At 44.6% G+C, this 23,892-nt stretch overlaps 1 protein-coding gene across 4 annotated transcripts in view; it reads left to right on the top strand.

Moving 5' to 3' along the window:
• Positions 1–22,686, top strand: part of usp32 (ubiquitin specific peptidase 32) — a 60,681-nt gene extending 37,995 nt beyond the window's left edge. Inside the window, exons 10-34 of one of the 4 annotated variants that reach the window (XM_054743431.2) lie at positions 670–753; positions 839–900; positions 1,000–1,102; positions 1,288–1,474; positions 2,093–2,271; positions 3,746–3,886; positions 4,529–4,646; positions 6,639–6,793; positions 9,005–9,086; positions 9,219–9,293; positions 10,051–10,189; positions 10,281–10,386; positions 10,509–10,682; positions 10,777–10,951; positions 11,029–11,180; positions 11,352–11,463; positions 11,560–11,759; positions 11,874–12,058; positions 12,252–12,338; positions 14,941–15,061; positions 19,070–19,261; positions 19,524–19,749; positions 19,859–20,295; positions 20,370–20,462; positions 22,364–22,686. In XM_054743431.2, the coding sequence (XP_054599406.1) occupies positions 670–753; positions 839–900; positions 1,000–1,102; positions 1,288–1,474; positions 2,093–2,271; positions 3,746–3,886; positions 4,529–4,646; positions 6,639–6,793; positions 9,005–9,086; positions 9,219–9,293; positions 10,051–10,189; positions 10,281–10,386; positions 10,509–10,682; positions 10,777–10,951; positions 11,029–11,180; positions 11,352–11,463; positions 11,560–11,759; positions 11,874–12,058; positions 12,252–12,338; positions 14,941–15,061; positions 19,070–19,261; positions 19,524–19,749; positions 19,859–20,295; positions 20,370–20,462; positions 22,364–22,537 (3,759 nt within the window). In that variant the 3' untranslated portion in view covers positions 22,538–22,686. Of the gene's footprint in view, positions 1–669; positions 754–838; positions 901–999; positions 1,103–1,287; positions 1,475–2,092; positions 2,272–3,745; positions 3,887–4,528; positions 4,695–6,635; positions 6,794–9,004; positions 9,087–9,218; positions 9,294–10,050; positions 10,190–10,280; positions 10,387–10,508; positions 10,683–10,776; positions 10,952–11,028; positions 11,181–11,351; positions 11,464–11,559; positions 11,760–11,873; positions 12,059–12,251; positions 12,339–14,940; positions 15,062–19,069; positions 19,262–19,523; positions 19,750–19,858; positions 20,296–20,369; positions 20,463–22,363 lie in introns of all 4 variants that reach the window. The other 3 variants (XM_054743430.2, XM_054743429.2, XM_054743428.2) reach the window with 3 other exon arrangements.
• Positions 22,687–23,892: the final 1,206 nt, after the last annotated feature.

Here is a 23,892-nt window from a genome sequence, read left to right as displayed (position 1 = left end):
AAACGGGGAACCTTGAATGAAATCTGATCGGCTCTGGAATATTGTGTCGAGACTGGAACGGTGTTGGCAAAGAGGTTCAATGAGATGGAAAATTAAAATGAACACATTTAAAAATAAACAGCAACCAGTGTCTCTTCCGCCTCGCTCCAACCAAAAGCCAGGACAGACGATCATACTTGCGACAGTGATGAGTTCGAAATGGACTACGCAATACAAAACGACATAAGCTGTTATAAATGATATTAATAGAGTGGAGAGGACGTGGTAGAGGTCTGATGAATTACATCACTATAATCTAACAGTGGAAACGAGCTTTCTTACGCAAAAATCAAAGCAGTAATTGAGCGATATAAGGTTTTTAAGCTCAAGTTGATCTCGTTTGTGATTGATTGATGTGCTTTTTGAAAGATGGACCCGGCTGTAGTCAGACACCCAAATATTTAATTGATTCAGAAGCTTTAAGTTGAGACAAATCTAACAAATGTCAATTTAATTCACCAAGTAAAGCAGAGGAAGGATTTCTCTGAAAAAGCATTGAACAGGATTTAGATTTATCTAAGAGCATCGTGTTGTGCGCTAACCAGTGTTTTTAAGTTGAGAGGTATGTTTTCTGAGAGTAAACCAGTGAATCCCAGCATGCTGACCTTAGTGTTTCTTGTCCCCCCTTAGCTGGGTCACCTGACCCTAGAGGACTACCAGATCTGGAGTGTGAAGAGTGCTTTGGCCAATGAATTCCTCAACCTGCTCTTCCAGGTTGGGTCACCTACTTCTAGTTTTTTCTAGTGTCCAGACCATAACCGTGGTTATTCAGGGTCACTTTCAATGTGACTTGTTCCAGGTTTGCCACATCGTGTTGGGGCTCAGGCCAGCTACCCCTGAAGAGGAGGGCCAGATCATCAGGTACCTGTCCTTCTGGTCTAGGTTTCAGTTTCCATTTCCCCTGCTGGGTTAACCTGTGTGTGTGTGTGTGTGTGTGTGTGTGTGTGTGTGTGTGTCTAGGGGTTGGTTAGAGAGGGAGAGTCGACATGGACTGCAGCAAGGTCAGAACTGGTTCCTGATCTCCATGTTGTGGTGGCAGCAGTGGAAGGACTACGTTAAATATGTGAGTAAAGCAGCTCTGTGGGCTTCGATCGGCAGTCACTATTATTCAGTAATATCTTCTTGCTTCTTTCATTTTTGATCTCTATCTGTATAGGTCGACATCGAACACCTGGTTAGAGTCCAGATTTTAGAGGTTCTTACTGAGGTGCAACACATTTAACTCGCTGTCTTCGTCTCACTGTCCAGGAGCATAAAGGCATCGTGGTGGAACAGCCGTCCATCCTGAGCTCACTCAGAACCCCCATGGCCACAGCCACCGTAGAGCCCGCCCCACCTGACAGACCCGGAGGTCTTGGAGTCTTTGTCCTCTCCAGTCCCTCCGAGGAGGAGTCTCCTGATGCTGTGTCCACTGCCTCTGAAGCTACAGAAACAGGTCAGACATCACATGTACGCACACCAATCCATGATGGTTTCAACTGGTTTACGAAACAATTAACTTAAAATAAAACTTTGACACCAGTTAACAAATTGGTTGGCAGGCAGTAGTCGTATCTGGCCTGTCGGGAATGGATGGAGAGCTGTGGGTGATGTTGTTGTTTAGAGGATCGTACCGCCACCCACTGAGCTGTATGTGTGGAACTCACCTTCTCGATCACTTTTGTTCCCAGTCTGAGTTATCCTAAAAATAAAATTCAACACTTCAGACTCTCCTTTTGTAATTCAACATGGGTGCAGCCAAAACCAGCAGCTGTGAGGTCTGACACCTTCAGAAGGAAGAAAGAAATCCTGAAGACACAAATGTATAAGAATCAAGCCAGAGAGCTCGAAGAATCCACCATCTTCCTCTGGAATGAAACGGTTTATTCTGAGAAATCACACAGAAGTCTGGATCTGACAGCATCAGCTGAGGTGGAACTCCACTGATCCTGTTGCTCCTAAACCACTCATGAGGAACAATCTCTGTCGCTAATGCATCTGTAGGTTGAGTAAAGCATGGATCGGGTAACGTTCAGCCCTTCTATTTTTGTTTTTTTCCCCTGTCCCTCTGCAGCCCTCAGCCCTCAGCTCGCCCCCTCAGCTACAGAGAGCTGTTTTGCTCGTCAGCACAATGTATCTGACAACAACAACCAGTGTTTTTCCGGAGCTAACGGCCACCTGCCCTCCCAGCTGACAGCACAAAGACCTGGAGCCATCGACAACCAGTCTCTGGTCACCACAGACCCCATGAAGGTAAGCCTGGGGATGGGGACCCTGTCCATCACCTGCACTTGCACAGCTTCTCAGCCTGTAACACTCAGAGTCCCTAAAATCTCCATCCAGACCGTTACATCGTAGCCCTGAGTAGACCTAGTTCTTACAGCAGATTGAGTTTTCCATAAAAAGAGTATTTAGTCGGTTTTATAAAAGGAGCAAATGCAACAACGCTCATGTAGGTGTGGTTGTATCATCCTCCTTTTATCACTTGAGACGTTTGGCCAAAGTGAAGTCCTCGAGACTGTTGTGTGTGCATTTATCACCTCGCGTTTGGACCACTGTAACTGTTTTTGTTGGGTGAGACAAGAGTACAGTAGCTCTTGTACAAAATGGCGCAGCCAGATTCCCAGAATGAAAGAGGAAATATGATCATGTGACAACCCTCCTGGCAGCTCTGCATTGGTCGCTTTAAGAGTACATTTTATAATTCTTTTATTGGTTTTGAAAGCATTGATCGGGTTGGCGCCAGAATACTTGTCTGACTTGTTTCAGCCATACGTACCTAGTCGCTTGCACCGCTCAGAGAATCACTAAATGCTTTTGGTCCCTGCGACTAGGCCTAAAACTAGAGGAGACGGGGCCTTTTCGGTAGCAGAACCAAAATTATGGGATGGCCTTCCATTATCGGTGTGGCTCTCCACGTCAGTAGAGGTTTTTAGGAAGACGCTGAAGACCCGTTTTTATAATCTGGCTTTTAACTCATTCACTGCCAGCCGTTTCCTGATCGCTAACGGCCTTCGCTGGTAGCGTTTCTCACCGTTTTTACTGTTTTTTTAAGAGTCACAGAATGTTGCGCGCTAGGATGATGTCGATGCCAAAACAACCAAAACAAAGAGGAGACTCACCTCTTACATCAGGAAGAAGCCGCGTGTTTCGAGCGTTATCCGTTCTTTCATAATCCGTTGTCGAATAGTGATCGGCAGACGCTTTTCCGGTTCGCGCCTCACTTTTTTTACAGGAACGGCCCAAAACGATCTCCTAACACATGGATGTGTTGCTTCCTGATCATGTGATCTGTAACGTATGCGGATGAAGATCAGCTTCAGGGCTGAGATGTTTGTTCTATCAGCGTGGGGGCTCGTTACGATGCTCAAACAGTAAAAAAATGCAAATGACGACTTTAGTCGTCAATGGCAGTGAATGAGTTAATTCTGTGTGTTAGTTGCTGTTATTTAATCTTGTAGCTTGTAACTTTTATTTAGGTGTTATGTGTGTTTGTTGTTTTTATTTTTGTATTTTAGTCCTGTTCAGCACCTTGGTGGCATAACACGTCTGTAAGGTGCTTTTATGAATAAAGATGATGATGATGATGAATAAAACTGTTTTTCTACTAATGTTTTTAAAAAATATGCAAACATTTCTTTGTTTATGTATCCATATATTTATAGTTCTGACCTTTGCTTTTTTTTAACACCCCCCCCCCTCCTTACACACACACACACACACACAGGCCCCTACGTTAACAATGGAGGGTGGGAGGCTGAAGCGCTCCTTGCAGCTGGTGCCTGGCAGAGACTTTGAGACGGTGCCGGAACCAGTGTGGCGGGCCCTCTACCACTGGTATGGTGCCAACCTGAGCCTGCCACGGCCGGTGAGTGAACCAGCATCAGGTCATCGTTCAGGTGACCACAGGGTCTGGTCAGGTGCTGCTGTTTGGATCTCTGGCTGTAATGCACATAACACACAAGCTTATGCATGGTTCGGGGGCCACCGAGGGGGCCCACGGGCTGCCTGTCGAGGACCACTGCTCTAGTGATTCTGATTCAGCTTGGTGACCCCCGCGCACGCACGCACGCACACACACACACACACAGCTTCAAACATGATCTGCTCATTTCCTGTGCAGGTCCTGATTTTTGACTGAACATGTTTAAAATGTTGAATGTTCATCTACGGTTTGTCTCGTACGCCACATTAGAACAACTGCACAGGTCTGAAGGAATGTGTTGTTTCTCTGTTCGGAACAAGAGAAGAATAAAGTCACAAAGCAACATAAACTTATAAATGCACAGACAGAGTGATGAAATGCTCCAAAACATTTTTTTTATTGTTAACCGCTGAGTCAAGTTTGTGTCTTTTATATTTAGGAGAATGAGGTTGCAGCCTCTCGTCTAAAAAGTCAGAAAGTTGAATCAACCTTTTCTATATAATCTTAAGGATTGAAGCTCTTCAGCATCACAACTAGGTGCTTCTCTGAGCCAGAGTTGTTCAGTCATCCTCTCCCCTTCTGTAGGTAATCCTGGACAGCAAGACAAGCCAAGCCGAGCTGGAGCTCTTCCCCCGCTACCTTCTCTTCCTCCGCCAGCAGCCAGCCACGCGCTCCCCCCAGTCCAACATTTGGGTCAATATGGGTATGACCAGCCTGCGAATGTTTCCACCGTATTTACCCCCACCAAGAGGTAATGTAAGCCTGCAGCAAGACCAGAGCAAACCGCTAGCCGACGCTTCCCTGAGCAATCCCGCACTCCCTTTTTAATCCTCCTTGTGTGGACTGTTTCTACCGGTCCCGAGTTCTGTATGGGCCCAGGACTGAACCAATGGGTCCATGAGAGGAAAACACTAATCACTGTAAAACTTCATTAATTCCAATCAGTGTTTTTCCATTTTCACAGCTTCAGAAACTGATTCAGCAGGAATACGGTCTCAGTCAGTCTCATGGATTTTATCAGTATGTGTATCAATAACCCATTTCCTGTAGTGAAGAGAGAAGGAGACCATGAACAACAAGTCAAACAGTCATAACTGTGGCAAGATGCTCGAAGCATAATGCACCGAGCATCCGGTCAGAGTTTATTTATAGAGTGTGTGTGTGTGTGTGTCTGAATGAGCGAGCATGCAGAGAGGCATAGAGCAATACATTTACATTCAGTTGATTGAGTCCATGATCAAGAATTAATAAACATAAATTTTTCCATAACAGTCAGAATTTGATTTTAGTGGTTAATGAAGACTTCCGTCTTGAACGATGAAAACATCCGTTTATTCCACGTTCATCCTGCTAAAAACTGGCTTCTGGTGGCTCTAAAAGCTTCAAACTTTCAAATAGAGAGCTGCACTGGTTCCAGGGGGAAATATCTGGTGTTGGGCTTCACGACCGCGTCCGCAATATTAAAATATACACTACAGCCATCTTTTTGACACTGTCCCTGCTGGAGTTTTATGTACTGGGGCTGGTAATTAAATTCACATTCTTCTGGGTCAAGTCAGTGTTTTGTCCAACATGATAAAATCATAACTGTAGACACGGTGAATACTTTAGTCAAACCACTCAGAAATGAAAAATAATGTCCAAGTCACCGTTAAAAGTCTTGCTTCACTGATAGAAAAGAGCCATTTCATTTATATCCATAAAGGTCCAATTAATGTTCTCCAATCAAATAGCTAGTCCACGACAAGTCTCGTGTCCACAAACCCAACATAACATATAGCTGAAAACCTTTAAATTTCCTTTCAGATGCTTCTCTTTAGTTTTCTGTTACCTTTCCAGCACTGGCTGGTGTGTGAGCTTGTGATCAACATCTTACCTGATCCAACAGGTGAAGGGCTATCTCCTCTGCAAAGGTAAAATCTTGTAGGGCAAAAGTTCTGCTGCCTATTCTCTTGTGTAGCTCGAAACCAATTGCGGCGCGATTTGTTGTTGTTTGACGCATCAAATAGTCAATGAAATTCAGAGAAGAACGCCCTCTCGCATGTGAGGTAGGGCTTTTGTGGTGAAAACCAACCCGGATACTGGTAAACCTAAATCCATCAGAGCGGAGCTGCTTTCAGAGCCACCAGCAGGAGCCTGATCCGACCAGCTGATAAACTGATAATATGGATGCTTAGAAAGTCCTTTCAGCTCTAATCTTGTTAGGCTCACTTGTCCCAACAGCAGTGGAGAGTTCTGGCCCAAACCAAGTGATCCGATCAGGTTTCTGCCCCAGAAGACCTCCATCCCTCTGCGCTCCGAGTCCTTCAGAAGGAACATCTGATTTGTGTCTGATTCCCCTTCATGTTCCACTAAACAAGCGCAACAAAACACCTAATGGGATGTTTCCCTGTGTCGCAGCAAAGCTGTGTTGGTGGAAAAACGACTCCTCAATAATTATCAAATCATTATCACCTAACTTAATGAATAACTGGACTAATATTGACTGGATTGTGTTTGATTTCAACAGCAGAGTCTTGAAGTTGATTTACCAATCAAGCTTGCACAAATTGACCAAAGAGCTCCTCTTGCTGCTTTCTTACAACTAATCCTCAGTCAGCTGTTGTTGGTACCAATCAGCTGTTTGCAGCTTGTGCTCAAGATGAAAACAGCTGCTGATCTCAGGTCTGTAAATGTTACCGTTTCGCCCCAGCAGGAAATGTCCCATCTCCTAACGCTCCACTGAAGAGGATGCTGGCCTACACCGGCTGCTTCAGCCGCATGGCCACCATTAAGGACATCCACCTGTACCTGTCCCAGAGGCTCCGGATCAAGGAGGAGGACATGAGGCTCTGGCTCTACAACAGCGAGGTGAGAGTAAAGCACACCTCAGTAATCTCATTTACCACATGTTGGGCCAGGGCTCTGCAACCTGTGGTTCTGGAGTCCCACGAGGCCCTTCGACCCTTCTGCCCCATGCAGATTGGACTAAAATCATCGAGTTAGTTCTTGTTATAACAAAGAGACAGAGAGAAATAAAATTGTTAGTTATTAATGATTATTATTATAAATACCTGGTAGCTTCAGCACTTTATGTCTTATAAAGTACCTTTGTTTTTACATCAAAGTGTAAGCTAATGCTTTATTTGTAACTAGGCAACTAGTTCTATGAATCAGGAGTGATGGCAGAGAGAGCATGTGTAGTCTGGTTTCATCTGCAGCTGAAGGCAGGAGTAGCTGGGAGTCCAGCCTGTATTTAACTCATTTATGTTTTATTTGACTTTCTTTTAAACGTTCTTCTGTTTGTAACGATTACAGCCCGTGTTAGTTTAAACGGCCCTGAGGGTTTCCTAACAGACTGGAAGTAATCAGCTGGTTCAGCTGCGAGTCTGGGCCAGGGAAGTTCTTCCCAGGCTAGATCACCATGGCAGCAGAGGCGGAACTCATCACCACAGTAGCAGTGTCATCTCGTTGCCATGGAAACAGAGACCATGTTTAAATGGGATTATTGTAACTATTAAGACAGACTGAAGCCTCCGACTCTGATCTGAAGTCGGATCTAGTTTAATCAGCACTTTGTGTGAGTTTTTTTTTTATAACCCTCCTGGTTCTCACTATCAAAATAAACTTTTTCTTTGCTGCTTTCGCCTCTGAGCTGCAGTCAGACTACAGCAGGATAACAATGATGAACTATAACTGGTTCCTTCCTGAACCGTCAGAATCAAAATAAAACAGGAACCATTTTTAACTAGCCTTGAACTTTATTTTGTATATACTTTTTGATCCCTTTGGGAAATTTTTACTCTGCATTTGACCCCCCCCATACATTAATAAGCAACCGTGGACTGCAAACTGTAAAACGCCCTGGGGGCAACTTTGGGGTTCAGCATCCTGCCCAAGGACACTTTGGCATGTGGTCTGCTGGGACTGGGGATCGCTCTATGACCTTCGGGTGATGGAATCACTGCTCTCCCCATTCAGCCATGGCCGCCTCATTTTATGATTAGTTAAACTGTTAAACTAAGACTGAATTCATTAAAGTTTCAGAACATCTGAGAATATTTAAAGAGCAAGTCATCCCCAAATCAACTTTTTTTGCTGATAAACTATATAAACGAGTGTCTAATCGTGCTGAAGACACATGTAGTCAATAATTTTGCACTTTAGTGCATCTTAGTTCAAATTTAAAAATTCTGCCTAAAACTGTCAGTGTTGCGCCCCCTTCAGGTAAATCTCTGCACTGCATTTGAATTTAAATCTGCCATTTCTGTTTGCTAAGAGGTACACTAAGACGTTAGCGGGTACATTATGATGTCACAATGTCGTTGTGAGCCTTTTTGTGTGTGTATTTGTCTGCCAGGCAACCACATTTGTTGCATTTTTCTAAAAGGAGGTGGGAGTGGAGTAAGAGTCTGTTAGGGGGCAACTTGCTCTTTAATAAATGATCATTTCTTGATTGTATAAAAGGGATTTTTAGGACAGAATGATTAGGAGTCACCGCTCATCTGGGAAAAGGTGCTGGATCAAAAAGTGGAATAAACAAAATGAGAATCCGCACACTTCAGTCTGCGAAGGAGTTTACTGGTCAAGCTTTCGGTCAGAGACAATTCCTGATGAAGGTCTCTGACCGAAAAGCTTGACCAATAAACTCCTACATCGCAGACTGAAGTGTGCGGATTCTCAGGACAGAATGATTACAAATATATCATTTAGCTGTCATTTTGTTCCGAGTCCACCCGACAGCAGCAGACAGCTCACTGGTTTACAGAATCGTTCCTCTCTGGGCCCAACTGGGAACACTGGTTTTCCCCTCAAGTATTTATATACTCCTAAAAATCCCACCTGTTGGTCTAAATGGTCCTGGTCCGAGTCTAAAACCAGAAAAGGTATCCGATAACGTGGAAAACACTTTTTAGTGAACGATGCTGAGAGTAAAGCTGAAGGCCTGAGTTAACAAAGGCCCATCAGAACCAGCGGAAGGTTTGGGTTGTGTTAGACCAGACTCTTGTAGAGAGCTCAGCTGTGTGAAACCCTCAGATGTTCTAGTAAAATTCTTACGGTCTCCACTTCCTGGTTCTGTAGAACAACCTCACCCTTCTGGATGATGAAGACCACACACTGGAAAGCCTGAAGATCTACGATGAGCAGCAGCTGGTTATTGAGGGTAAGGAAATCAGCCTGAATGTTAATTTCCCTGACCCATGGTTCTGTCACTGGTACCAGTAGAACCAGTGTAAAATGGGTTTTTGAATAATGAGGAGAAAACACGATGAAGTCTGTCCCTCCTCCTCCACAGTGAGAAACAAAGACATGAGCTGGCCTGAGGAAATGTCTTTCATCGCTAACAGCAGTAAAATGGACCGGCACAAAGGTAAGCCGGTGGTTCTTCCTCTGGTCACATGGTCAGCTGGGTCAGCCATCACAAACTCACTGATGTACGAAGGAATCAGAAAGCCTGCTTATCCAGAGTCTTAAAGAGCAGATGAACATTTTGGTTTTGGTTCTGGGTCAGACTGACCGGGTCTCTCTTCACATTTTCTGTTTGTACACAAAACGAGCCCGTTTGACCCCTCATGCTCATGTTCAATAATAACTAGTCAGCATTTGTTACAACTGACCACAATTTCCTTTTTCTGACACGATTTGTTCACTTAGCTCTGAAGTTAGCTCTACAGGTACCGGTGGGCTAACCACTCGGAGGCTGGCTGGATTTAATTCAGTTCATCTATAAAGGAGCAGTTCATGACACAAATCGGCTCTAATAGCAATTCAAAATAACAGATATAAATCATATAGAGTCCTGATTCAAACCAGCTGTTAAGCACAGTTAGGCTGTAATAAAATCAGAATCATTATCAAGTAAAACTTAGTCTAAGAGCTCCAAAATAAAGGAATCAGCAGATTGGACATCAATATAATCCACATTCCTGAGCAACTCCCTTTAAACAGGACGAAAGCCAACCCTAACCAGGTACGTCGTCCTACAGTCTAACCCTATAGCAGCATAACCAAAGGGATGAACCAGGATAAGCTAGGATGCCCTCCAGTTCTCATGAACACATTCTGATGTTTATAGCTGAAGCCTTTTGTGTTTCGTGTGACAAGCATGATCTTTTGTTTGTTTTTAGTTCCTACGGAGAAAGGAGCCACTGGCCTCAGTAACCTTGGCAACACCTGCTTCATGAACTCCAGCATCCAGTGTGTGAGCAACACCAAGCCTCTCTCAGACTACTTCCTCTCAGGGAAACACCTCTACGAGCTCAACAGGTACTCTTTATGAATCCAGCCTGGCAATACGTCTCTCCTCCGTGGTTCTGGATCTTTTACTCCGGCTTGACCCGGTTTGTGTTGTTGACAGAACTAACCCCATCGGGATGAGAGGTCACATGGCCAAGTGCTACGGTGACCTGGTGTTGGAGCTGTGGAGCGGCACGCAGAAGAACGTGGCTCCACTCAAACTCCGGGTGAGTAGCTTCCCTCCAGAACTCTTCAGATGGATTCTGTCTTAGAGAAACTGGACCTGCTTCTCCTGTTGGCGTTTAGCTGCTGTCTCTTAGCTTCAAATCACTCATTGCTTCTTCTTCAGTGGACGATAGCAAAGTACGCCCCACGCTTCAATGGCTTCCAGCAGCAGGACTCTCAGGAACTCCTGGCCTTCCTCCTGGATGGACTCCATGAAGACCTGAACAGAGTCCATGAGAAGCCTTATGTGGAGCTGAAGGACAGCGATGGTCGGCCAGACTGGGAGGTGGCATCTGAGGTCAGAGTTCACACTGATGACAAAAATGACTATTCCAGGTTCCATCCACCTGCCTATCTTGATTCAGATCAGAGTCTCACGTTCTTGTCTGCAGGCGTGGGAGAACCACCTGCGCAGGAACCGCTCCATTGTGGTGGATCTGTTTCACGGTCAGCTTAAGTCCCAGGTGAAGTGTAAGACCTGCGGTCACATCAGCGCTCGCTTTGACCCCTTCAACTTCTTGTCTCTACCCCTGCCCATGGACAGCTCCATGCATCTGGAGATCACTGGTGAGCAAGCTGGAGGAGAGCATCTTTACCTGAAACCTTTTTAGGGAGCAAAAACAGAAGGTTGTGTTGTGTTGCAGTCATTAAACTGGACGGCTCCACGCCGGTGCGCTACGGGCTGAGGCTGAACATGGATGAGAAGTACACTGGGCTGAAGAAACAGCTGAGTGAGCTGTGCATCCTGAAGCCTGAGCAGATCCTGCTGGCTGAGGTCCATGCCTCCAACATCAGGGTACAACATGCTTCCAACATGCCCCCTCTAGTCTTCTTTTCTCCTCGCTTTGAGAGGAAATAAATCACATTTCTTGCCTTCACCACAAACAAACAAACAAATAAAAATCCATCAGTGTGAGACTGAAGCAGAAGGAAGGCAGCAGAACTGATGTTGTCTGATACGTTTCAGAACTTCCCTCAGGACAACCAGAAGGTTCGCCTGTCAGTCAACGGCTTCCTGTGTGCCTTTGAAGTTCCAGTACCGGGTTCACCAACGTCTTTGAGCTCGCCCACGCTGACAGGTGAGCCCATCCCCTCAGAGCAGCTCGGTATGAAGACAAACTGCTGCTTTTTTTTTTTTTCTTGTCCTTTTAAAAATGTCTCCTTTGCTTCATCAGACATCACCCCAACAGCCAATGGTTCTGCTGCTAACGGGCATCTGGCCAATAACTCCATCCTTATCCCCAACGGAGGACCTGTCACCATGGTGTCCTCCAGGTCAGACTCCCCTCTGATGAACGGGGTTGCTAACGGACACATCACACCTGTGCAGGAGAGCCCCTTTATTGGATACATCATCGCCATGCACAGGAAGATGGTGAGAAGTCAGAGGAGCTCTTTCTACCCATGCGCCCTCAGTGATGGTTTTCACACAAACATGAGTCTCTCCTTTCACTTGACACGTTGTACGTGCTTATGTACACCCTTTCAGATGCGTACAGAGCTGTACTTCCTGTCGTCTCAGAAGAACCGACCCAGTTTGTTTGGAATGCCGCTCATTGTTCCCTGTACCGTCCACACCAGTAAGAAGGATTTGTACGACGCCGTCTGGATCCAAGTGTCTCGCCTCGCCAGCCCGCTGCCCCCGCAGGAGGCCAGCAACCACGCCCAGGACTGGTACCAGACTCTTCTCATTGGTCCAGTTCACATTACCATCTCAGGCCTCAGTTTCAGAAAATAAACAAATCCGCTCCTGTAAACAACTAGAAGCATCGGAGGAAGTTGTATTTATTTTGTTTAGCTCAACACTTCATGTCCTCCCAGCGGGGGACCTGTGAGACACTGATGTGGTTCTTGTGTTCACCCACAGTGACGACAGCATGGGCTACCAGTACCCTTTCACCTTACGAGTCGTTGGGAAGGATGGGAACTCCTGCGCCTGGTGCCCCTGGTACCGGTAAGAAGCAGAAGTGTGGAGAAACCGCTCGGTAGTCAGATGGAGTATCCCAGTAGATTCTTCTGGTTAAGCCCAGTGTTGGGCAAGTTACTTCAAAACTGTAATGCATTATTTATTCCTTGTTACTCTCGTTTTAAAGTAAATTGTTACATTACAATATTGCTGATTTTAAAATGTAAGGCATTACATTACTTTTGAATTACTCAGACTAAAATACCTGCAAAGATGGATTTGGCAGTTTAAATGTAGTTCATGATGCAGCTCATTGCACATCCAGTAGGAGGCGATGTGGTAATAGACTGAGCTAGGGCAGTGGTTAAAAACAGTCGGATCTAATAACTGTTCTCCAAGAGCACTTGACCACAGTGTTCTTTATATTACTACTTTTCACAAACGTAACAGGTGCGTAGCCATCTGGAGAATGTTAGATCAGCTGCAGGTTCACTCATCTCTGCTCTAACTACAGGAAGTGAAACATTTTGCGTAGACATTTCTCTTCTGCTGATCTGGTGTAGCGTTGCAAATCTAGACAGACATAGCAGGAGCAAAACATTTTACTCTGCAGGCCACCTTCATCAGGCCCAGGTTATAATTGCCCCTGGGCATGGAAGTGCCCAAAGCTGGCCAGGACCCCAGAAAATGATTTTTTATTAAATAAATGCAACGACACACTGTACACTTGGCACGCTGGGCGTGTGGGGAGCTGGTGTGTTTGTATGTGTGTTCATGCCCATTTTTCCTTGGTCCCCAAATGCTTGGATACGGCCCTGTATGTGGGACTGAGTGATCTGAATTGTTTCAAATATTTTAATATTACATGTTTATAAATGATTGCTTTGTGTTAAAAATGTGTTGTGGGATAAATCTACCTACTTTTTCCTTTTCAAGCCCTCGTTTTTTTATTTCACCGTTTTCCTGTTATGTCTGTCTCTTCTCTTCCCGCATCTCCATTCAATTCTCCTGTAAAATTGCCTTCTGGATCTTCTACTTTTTCCGATCAAGAGCAACTTTTGAACTGAGCAGTTCAGGGATCTACCCACTGCAAAAGTAGCGTGCCCGCAGCAGTGAGGTGAAATCACCAGGGCGCAGATAACTGAGCTCCACTGAGGCAAAGTGCGTCAGACAAAAGAGAACGTACCAGAGAATATGAGTGGACATGAACGATTGTTTATTTATTTATTTATTTATTCTTTTGGTGGTGTGACTGAGTATGTAACCGTGGTCGCGGCGTGCGCAGGAGGCAGCCGGGAGCCCATGGCCCATCAACGCTCTCTGATCTCATTAGTCCCGGTGCGCTGAGAGTCCATAGAAATAAGGCAATATAGGTGGAGACTGGATGTTTTTTTTTATTTTATTTTATTTTTTTTAGCTTCCTTTGAATTGGAACCCTACAGAAACCCCACCACTTGATTCCAGGTTAAAATGCGTTGTAACACACGTTTCTAACATTTGTACAGAGTAAGATATTACCATATTTTTTTCCAGTAATGCTTTACATTACCACGTTACAGCAAAAAGCAATTTTTTTTTAAACAATGATTTATTAAGTATTTAGAACAACACAAATAACTACAAATCAGCACAGCCAGATACAAATAAGAAAAGGAAAAACATATACAGGTACATGAGTTACAAATATATATATGTCTGTGTCAAAATACGTACAGTGTGTCACATTTGAAGTCAAGCGAAAGTAACGGGGGGGGGGGGGGGGGATGCAGACATTAATCATGATGTTTAAAAGCAAAATGTGACCCCCCTTTATGTAATAACACAGCAAGGTCACGAGGTAAGTGATCAAGCAACGGCTGCCATGTCCTACAAAATGCATTACAATTGCCCTTTATGACGGCACTGAGGCGCTCCATTGGCAGCACCTTAAACATTTCTCTGTACCATTGTGTAACAGTGGGAGGCTGTATCCGAATCCATTGAAACAGTACACATCGCCTCGCTAAATGTAAAAGTTTACCTAACAAGAGCATCTGTACAGAAGACAGAGAGAGCCCTTCTATAGACAGACCCAGAACGAACAGCACAGGGTTCAGTGGGATCATTTGATGAAATATGGAGCGAAGCTCTATAGCAATATTTTCCCAAAATCTAAAAATTAAAGGACATTGCCATATGCAATGATAATATGTCCCCACACCCGTATTGCACTTTACACAAAGAGGAGAAATCTGAGGATGAATTTTATTTAGAAACTCTGGCGTTCGCTGGAGTCTATGTAAAATTCTGTAATGGCTTTCCTGGAGTCTGTTACAGGAAAACAATTTCTTGGCAGATCTAAAAGTTTTGGACCATGCTTCTGTACTAAGCTGAACTTTGAGGTCGGTCTCCCACCGAACCCTGGCCTTATCAGTGGTCACAAAATTCAAAGACAATAATTTCCCATAACAAAGAGAGATAAATTTCTTTTTTGTGATTATTTCCTCATTAAATTTAAGAAGAAAGCTTTCAATAGGATTTAAAACTGGCTGATTGGCTGGAAAGCAAAAAGCAATTTATTACAGTAACTAATTAGTTTTATAACTCGTTACTCCCAGCGCTGTTTAAGCCCTGCCCCCAGACTGATGGATGGATGGATGTTTGTTTCCAGGTTCTGCAGAGGCTGCACCATAGACTGTACAGACGACCGAGCATCTGTTGGGAATGCTTACATAGCTGTGGACTGGGACCCCACCGCCCTGCACCTCCGCTACCAAACCTCCCAGGAGAGGGTAAAACACACACCAGATAAAAGCCAGCACTCATAGGAAGTTAAAGTAGGCCCACAGACAAATATTTACAGGCTATACCAACATCAGGACCATAATAGTTATAATGAATTATTGCTTCTATTATTTAAAGTCAAAGGGCCTAAATCAGGAATAAGTACATCAGTAATATTTAAGTTTATGTATTTAGCAGACGCTTTTGTCCAAAGCGACTAACAAGTTATAATCGGCATGTTGCCCTTGAGGCTAACAACAACAACAACAACAACAACAACTAGACATCAATAGACCTGCATTCCTAGGTGTTTTACAGAGGTTTACCTTGTAAGGTTTTGTAAGTGGTTACTTTTAATAGATTGTTGATTAAATATAAAGGTATTCATTAAAATGTAATATTCCATAAAATTATGGATTATCAATAGGATTGAACATTTAATATTTGATTGATGAAACTAGGTAGTTTGGGTATGCCAGGGAACCAACACTTTACAATAATTTGACAGAGACACAAGTGTAGTATATAAAAATCAATATAATACAGGGAATGCAGAATTATTAGGCAAGTTGTATTTTTGAGGAATAATTTTATTATTGAACAACAACCATGTTCTCAATGAACCCAAAAAACTCATTAATATCAAAGCTGAATGTTTTTGAAAGTAGTTTTTAGTTTGTTTTTAGTTTTAGCTATTTTAGGGGGATATCTGTGTGTGCAGGTGACTATTACTGTGCATAATTATTAGACAACTTAACAAAAAACAAATATATACCCATTTCAATTATTTATTTTTACCAGTGAAACCCATATAACATCTCCACATTCCCAAATATACATTTCTGACATTCAAAAACAAATTAGCGACCAGTATAGCCACCTTTCTTTGCAAGGACACTCAAAAGCCTGCCATCCATGGATTCTGTCAGTGTTTTGATCTGTTCACCATCAACATTGCGTGCAGCAGCAACCACAGCCTCCCAGACACTGTTCAGAGAGGTGTACTGTTTTCCCTCCTTGTAAATCTCACATTTGATGATGGACCACAGGTTCTCAATGGGGTTCAGATCAGGTGAACAAGGAGGCCATGTCATTAGTTTTTCTTCTTTTATACCCTTGCTTGCCAGCCACGCTGTGGAGTACTTGGATGCGTGTGATGGAGCATTGTCCTGCATGAAAATCATGTTTTCCTTGAAGGATGCAGACTTCTTCCTGGACCACTGCTTGAAGAAGGTGTCTCCAGAAACTGGCAGTAGGACTGGGAGTTGAGCTTGACTCTATCCTCAACCTGAAAAGGCCCCACAAGCTCATCTTTGATGATACCAGCCCAAACCAGTACTCCACCTCCACCTTGCTGGCGTCTGAGTCGGACTGGAGCTCTCTGCCATTTACCAATCCAGCCACGGGCCCATCCATCTGGCCCATCAAGACTCACTCTCATTTCATCAGTCCATAAAACCTTAGAAAATTCAGTCTTGAGATATTTCTTGGCCCAGTTTTGACGTTTCAGCTTGTGTGTCTTGTTCAGTGGTGGTCGTCTTTCAGCCTCTCTTACCTTGGCCATGTCTCTGAGTATTGCACACCTTGTGCTTTTGGGCACTCCAGTGATGTTGCAGCTCTGACATATGGCCAAACTGGTGGCAAGTGGCATCTTGGCAGCTGCACGCTTGACTTTTCTCAGTTCATGGGCAGTTATTTTGCGCCTTGGTTTGTCCACACGCTTCTTGTGACCCTGTTGACTATTTTGAATGAAACGCTTGATTGTTCGATGATCACGCTTCAGAAGCTTTGCAATTTTAAGACAGCTGCCTCCCTCTGCAAGATATCTCACTATTTTTGACCTTTCTGAGCCTGTCAAGTCCTTCTTTTGACCCATTTTGCCAAAGGAAAGGAAGTTGCCTAATAATTATGCACACCTGATATAGGGCGTTGATGTCATTAGACCACACCCCTTCTCATTACAGAGATGCACATCACCTAATGTGCTTAATTGGTAGTAGGCTTTCGAGCCTATACAGCTTGGAGTAAGACAACATGCATGAAGAGGATGATGTGGACAAAATACTCATTTGCCGATTAATTCTGCACTCCCTGTATGTGATGTGATCAGTGTGATGAGGGTTCTCAGTGATCCTGCTGGCCCAACGTCTTCTCGGCAAGCGAGTAGTTTAACTTGTGGATGTCAAAGGCTGTATTTCTCTGAATCTGCATCAGCTGGCCAGAGATGGCCTCAGGGTCTGCTGGTGAGACGTTTCACGTCGGAGTTGTTTCTCTGGTGGATTTTTGCAGTTTTGCAAAGAGAGTCTGACCTTGGACAGGATGGCTCAAATGCTACTGACCCAGTTTAGTCGAACTGGTACAGCTTGCTGGAACTGAATTTTAGAGGAAGTGTTACCTCTTTTATTAAATGTTGTTTATAGATTTAAACAAATTAGAATCTAACAATATCCTTAGACATCACTCCTTCCTTAAACACTTGGAGCAGGACTATTTCATTTAATATGAAGTAAATACAGTCATTTATTAAAGGGACATTATGGAAGTTTGACAGCCAAAACATGCATAGAAATAATAAATGTCTTCTTCATACATTCTCCTGCAATGCCCTGGTCCTGTAGAATGAGCCCTGGCATTTTTACTGTGATTGCCTGTTTTTCTGTAAAATCACAGAAAAAGAGAGATGCTCGGGTCGAGCAGGCTGCTTCATGCGCGTTCACGCTCAGGCATAGCCAGTAGCATTTGCTATCAGTAGCTTTAGCAGCAGAGAGAGAGGTAGTGCCAACTCAGCAACTTTGTTGCTGTTCCTAACGCCTAGTGATGAATCTAGCTACATTTCTGAGGACCCTTAGCTACTTTCTTCTAGATGTTTCCTGCAAATTAGCAACAAAATAGCCATTTTCGCTCTGAACCGTTCTTTCAACGTTGTTTCAGCGGTCATCAAGGATATAAATGTTACAGATACAAAAGATATCACTGGTGCTTTAGCTCACCAAGTAAGATGTCTGACTCTCGTGCAGGAGACCCAGGTCCGATTCTGGATGTGAACTTAGTTTATTTAGAGTTTATTTTTTACATTAATGGTATATTTTTTACAGTAAGATGCCCAAATATTTATTTGAGACTCGCTGAATGGCATTGAATTCACAGATAAAAAAGATGTGGGTTCAACTTTCATTTTGGAACAATTTTTCATGCAAGGGAAGGGAATGATCTGAGCATGCAGGAGGACTGACCCATCATAAACCTTTGTCAGCTGTGCTGAAGAGAAAGGTACAGAACCAAATTAATTAATTAATTAGCTGCGTGTTCTCCTGTCCTCTGTCCTCCGGGCCACACACACACACACACACAGGACTGTCTCAGCTGTTACTTTTGTTAAGGAGTGTGCACGTACAGCATGTGCGCCTCATGCACGAGCCTACTATCGAAGCTGCAGTTACGCTTTTGGCCTGAGGGGGCAATCGCGAGCATAAAAATTCAAAACTCCGTAAAGTCCCTTTAATATAGTAATGTTAATATGTAAATATACTGTCAAGAAGTCATTGTTGAATCCGACAAGTAGAACCATTTGGTGTATTTAAGATCTGAAATAAGGAATGAAATGATAAACATTTGCGTTGATTCATTCGTTATGGTGAAGCAGTGAAGACATTATTAAAACACTTCAAATAAAACATTCATTGTTTAATGTAATTGTTATTAACCTGTAAAGTAAATAAATCATTTTATGAGCCAGAGTAAGATATTTTTATTAAAAGGGATTTAGAGGAAAGTCTCGTCTCCTGTAGAGATGTCTTGTGAGGCGACCTTGGAGTTGATAAGGATACAGATGAATCAGGAGACATTTCGTTATTTCCTCCTCCTGGAGTCATGGGTGGCACTGATGAAGCAGGCCGTGGACAAATACATGGCCTTGTCTACGTTGCAATCTGTATGAAACTACCTGTGAAGCTACTGGTGTCTGTCCCAAGTATTCAAGGAACCCCAGACTAACTCCCTCTGTGGTCTCCCTGCAGATTGTGGAGGAGCACTGCAGTGTGGAGCAGTCTCGTCGAGCTCAGGCTGAGCCCATCAGCTTGGACAGCTGTCTGAAAGCCTTCACCAGCGAAGAGGAGCTGGGGGAGGACGAGCTCTACTACTGCTCCAAGTGTAAGACCCATCGGCTGGCCACCAAGAAGCTGGACCTCTGGAGGCTCCCGCCCATCCTGGTCAGTGGGCTACTGGTCTACAGCTTCAGATTTTAGAGGAACCAGTTTAGAGTCCAGCTCAAACTGGATTTATAGTGTTTATAAATCACAATATAAACCAACTGGTTCCTATTCATCACACCCGAGTTCACCCGATGGAGCTCTCCAGTACACACAGCCTCGTTATGTTCAAAGGAAACATGTTCTTCCACAACATTCATATCTGACCTCTACTCAGTGTTGTGTTTAGGTTCTACCTAACAGTAGAACTTGTGTTCTCCAGATTGTCCACCTGAAGCGCTTCCAGTTCGTTAACGGTCGCTGGATCAAGTCTCAGAAGATTGTCAAGTTCCCGCGGGAGAATTTTGACCCAAGCGCCTTCCTGGCTCCCAGAGACCGGGATCATCACTCCCTCCACTCCTGCAGTGAGAGCGAAGACCTGCTGAGAGTCGGGGAGGACAACCTGTCCTCCATCTCTGCTCCAGCTGGCTTCTGCAACTTACCCAAAGGTACCACTGCTGTCTTAAAGCAAATGGTTCTGTTGTGTGAATGTGAAACCTACTTTTTATATAGAAGAGGCATAGTGAACCCGGCTGTAACCCTTTGGTTCCTCCTCAGTGTCGCCTGCCTCCAGCAGGAGATCAGCACCTTCTCTCAGCCGGACCAGCAGCCCCTCCGGCAGCCCAAAGACAGGTGGCCGCAGACCGGGCCGGTTACGTCTGCCTCAGCTTGGTAGCAAACATCGGCTCTCCAACAGCAAGGAGAACCTGGAGGGAGCTGCTAATTCTCAATCGGAGTCCAGGGAAAGTGGGCCACTGGCAGACGTGGAGGCAGCAGGTGCGGGTCTTACCGGGTCGACAGAGCAGTTGGCGTCAGAGTCATCCTGCGGCACCGAAGCATCCAGCAGCCAGTGTGACGTCGTCCTGATGAACGGAGACAGTAACGAAATGGGCTCAGACTGCAGCATAGAGAGCAGCGCCGACGCTGATGGGTCGCTGCCACAGCACAGGGACAACATGTCTCTGGACGCCATCTACAACCTCTATGCAATCTCAGTAAGTCCTCTCACAGCTGCTGAGCGATGAGGGAGTCCCAACACGCCTCACTGATTCTCTGCTTCATCCTACAGTGCCATTCAGGAATCATGGGAGGGGGCCACTATGTGACGTATGCCAAAAACCCCAACGACAAGTGGTATTGTTACAACGACAGCAGCTGTAAGGTGAGGGACAGCGCTGGGGTGTTCTCTTTTACGTCCTCTTAGCTGTATGAACCGAAACCTTCAGCTCCTGCTGGGGAGGTTCACAGCTGAGATGACCTGATCAACTGGTTTAGTGACTCAGGTCCAGATAAATGCTGTTAACAATCTCACCGAATCACTGTTAGCAAAAATCGGCTTTAGCTCAAAGACTTCATCATGTGCAGATTTATTTATGACCTTGATGAAAACCCACACTCGTAGGAAGTGTTTTGTTCTGGAGTCCAAAGCTGGTCCCATCCTTCTGATCGGGTCTGGTGCTGTAACCCTCTGCTTTCCTCCTCCGCCTGTGGACCTGCCACTGACCAAGGGGTAGGGCTGGGCGATATGACGATTTTAGACCGTTTTACGATCCACACATCTGACGGTCTGTCATTTTTGAGAGACCTTTTTATCACGATTCACAGCTCTGCTGTTGAAATTCTGCCTCTGAATGAAAAGGGAACTTACCTCTGGCGAATGACACGCCTTTGTTTGACCCTTAACCAATCAGAATGAGTCATAGTAATTTATTAGTGCCCTGCTTGTTTTCACCTGTGTGTGAACAAACATGGCTTCGGCCGCGGCTGATAGCGACAGCGAGGTTTTCGTTCCGAAGAGGAACGCCTCGTCCATTATATGGAACTGGTTTGGTTTTTCACCAGATGACAAAGAGCAGCGAAACGTCATTTGCAAGGAGAGCGTCAAGGTAAGTGATGGCAACACCACAAACTTGTTTAATCACTTGAAAAGAAGGCATCCCAAACAATACAATGAGAGTCAGCTGGCAGCTAAAGCGAAAAAGCCTGCGGCTGCAGCGGCTAGTGCTTCTTCCTGGCAGCAAACGCTAACAGAAACACACGAAACCCACTCCCCACGACAGAGACAGCAGACGATGGAACAGCGTGACAGATGCAGTGACGTACCACTTGGTATAAGATTTGTGTCCCGTGCGAACAGTAGGACTCGTAGGAGCGGGATTTAAGAAAATGATAAAAACATTGGATCCGCGCTACGAGTTTTCCGGCCGCAAGTATTTTTCGAGCACCGCCATTCCACGCATGTACGCTCAATGCAAAGTGAGCGTTGCAGAAAATATTCAGAATGTGCAGTTTTTTGCTACCACAAGCGATCTCTGGTCCAGCCGCACATCAGAGCCTTGTTTGAGCTTAACTATCCACTACATGAGCAACTGGGAGCTACATAGTATTTTGAACAAGTTAACATTTGCACAATACGTTTGCAATTGACATGTTTGCACTTTAAATATGTTTACGATTTTAATTTATGTTCAATTACTTGAAAAACGAGAAAAACTGATTTTTGTAATTGTTTCTCTCAGGGCTTTTATCATCTCTGGTGTGAGTTTAAAATATAAGTGTGTTAGCACTGTGTTGATTATCCCTTATATGAATAAATGTTTATTTATTCAATGTTTCTCTTCTTTAATACACAATTGAAGTTATGGTATTCATGGATAAAAAATCGTGATAAAATCGAAATCGTGATAAAATATTGGAAATATCGTGATACTCTATTTTTGCCATATCGCCCAGCCCTACCAAGGGGTTTTCGATCACCATCGGACTTTTAAAGCACGTAGTGGGATGTATTTAGAGGAAAGGGGCATTCAGCCTGCTGCTCCGTTAGCACTCAACTTGATGTGTAGCCCAGGTGTGTCTTCATGTGAAACACTTTTATTCATGTTTTTGTTTCATGTCTCTGATTGGTTTTCTGTTCATCTTGAAATGCAAACTTGGGTGTTCACCACCGAGATGACAACTCAGGGCAGTAGTAGTCACGCTCACAGATGTTAGTTGCATCTGATGTAACGCTTGTGCTCCAGTACCCACGCTACTCTTGTTTTTGCCGTTTTGTCGCAACAGGAAGTGCATTCTGAAGAGATCGACACGGACTCCGCCTACATCCTCTTCTACGAGCAGCAGGGAGTCGACTACTCCCAGTTCCTGCCAAAGATTGACGGCAAGAAGATGGCTGACACCAGTAGCATGGATGAAGACTTTGAGTCGGACTATAAGAAGTACTGTGTCCTCCAGTGACCGCTGCTCGTCTTCCACTGGTCAGCACTACACGGCGCTCTGAGCGGAGCCGGCCCCTTGGACTCATCTGATGGCTGCCGGAGGACAGTCCTCTCTGTCACAGCACTTTTTATTAATGATCTCAAATATGGAATAGTGAACAGGTTAGTCCAGGCTGTGGTGACACCCCCCCCCCCCCCCCAATGGCACTAAGGTGGTGCACTTTGTTGAGCTAAGGAAGCAGCCCCCCCCCCCCCCCCCCCCCTGTGTAGCTCACCATCACATCCCTGTTAGGTGTAGTGGATGACTGATTGTCACGGCCACATCATGAGGTGATGTTGCTGTTTTTACTCTGCATTTATCACCTGTGATGTCAGAATGATGACAGACGCCAACACCTGAGGTGTAAATACAGCTCAGGTGGTTGGGCCCGGTAGAACCAGTGTGGTTTGGTGCCACAGGACACCTTCAACGTTTAGTGAACCAGAACATTTGGATACTGTGAGAAGTTTTTTTTTAAAGAACGATCCTCTAAAAGTTTTATTAGTGACAGTGTGTCATTAGCGTTAGCATCATGCTACCTCATCATACTCTGTCATAACCCTACGTCTCAGTGTTAATCTGCCATGCTTTCAAGGTACATACATTTCACCACCCCCCAGGTGTTTATGTCACAGCTGTGCTCGATCCCCAGCTGCCAAACGTGCGTGTTGCTGTGTCTGATGTAGACGTGTGTGTTGAAATGTGCCATGTTTCAAAAGACGAGCACTTAAAAATATAGTTCAGTAAATATTTAAGTTTTTTTTTTTTTTCCAGATGTCTTCTTTTATAAGATTTGTTTTATTTTTGTAGAAAATCCCTCAGAGCAGGATTCTCCTCAGGTCAGAACCAAGATCTGCTCCTCAGCGGGTCTCCGCGGGGTCCGGTCGTCTTCAGAAAACGGCTTTTTATGCGTTTGAAAACAAACCAGAAGAACGTGTGGGGAGACGAAGCACGACTTATTTAGTCGTTTTATCCGAGATTTTAATATTCTGTTGTCTAGTAAATTAAGATATGAGGTTAAAATGATTCAGTCAATCCAAACCAGTGCAGCACAGCGTGAAGCCTCATGTAGTGATGTCACTCACTTAAGGAGCCAGTCAGATTGTACAGCACCCAGTGGAAGAAACGTAAGTCCATTACATCCTGAACACCACCTTTTGAAACTGGATTTCTACTGTTGGAGGGATCAACAGGAAGTGTCATCAAGCTGTTCATCAGTTTGGCCCAAATGTGAGCAAACTCCACAGAGTTTAATCCTGTGGGTAGAAGAAATCTTCAGTAGCTTCTAGTTAGTCACGCTGACTGCTTCAGGCTCGTGGATCCATCACACTCCT

The sequence above is a fragment of the Nothobranchius furzeri genome, chromosome 13 (assembly GCF_043380555.1).
Source record: "Nothobranchius furzeri strain GRZ-AD chromosome 13, NfurGRZ-RIMD1, whole genome shotgun sequence".
Lineage (NCBI taxonomy): Eukaryota > Metazoa > Chordata > Actinopteri > Cyprinodontiformes > Nothobranchiidae > Nothobranchius > Nothobranchius furzeri.
This window is presented reverse-complemented; position numbering and strand designations above follow the sequence as displayed.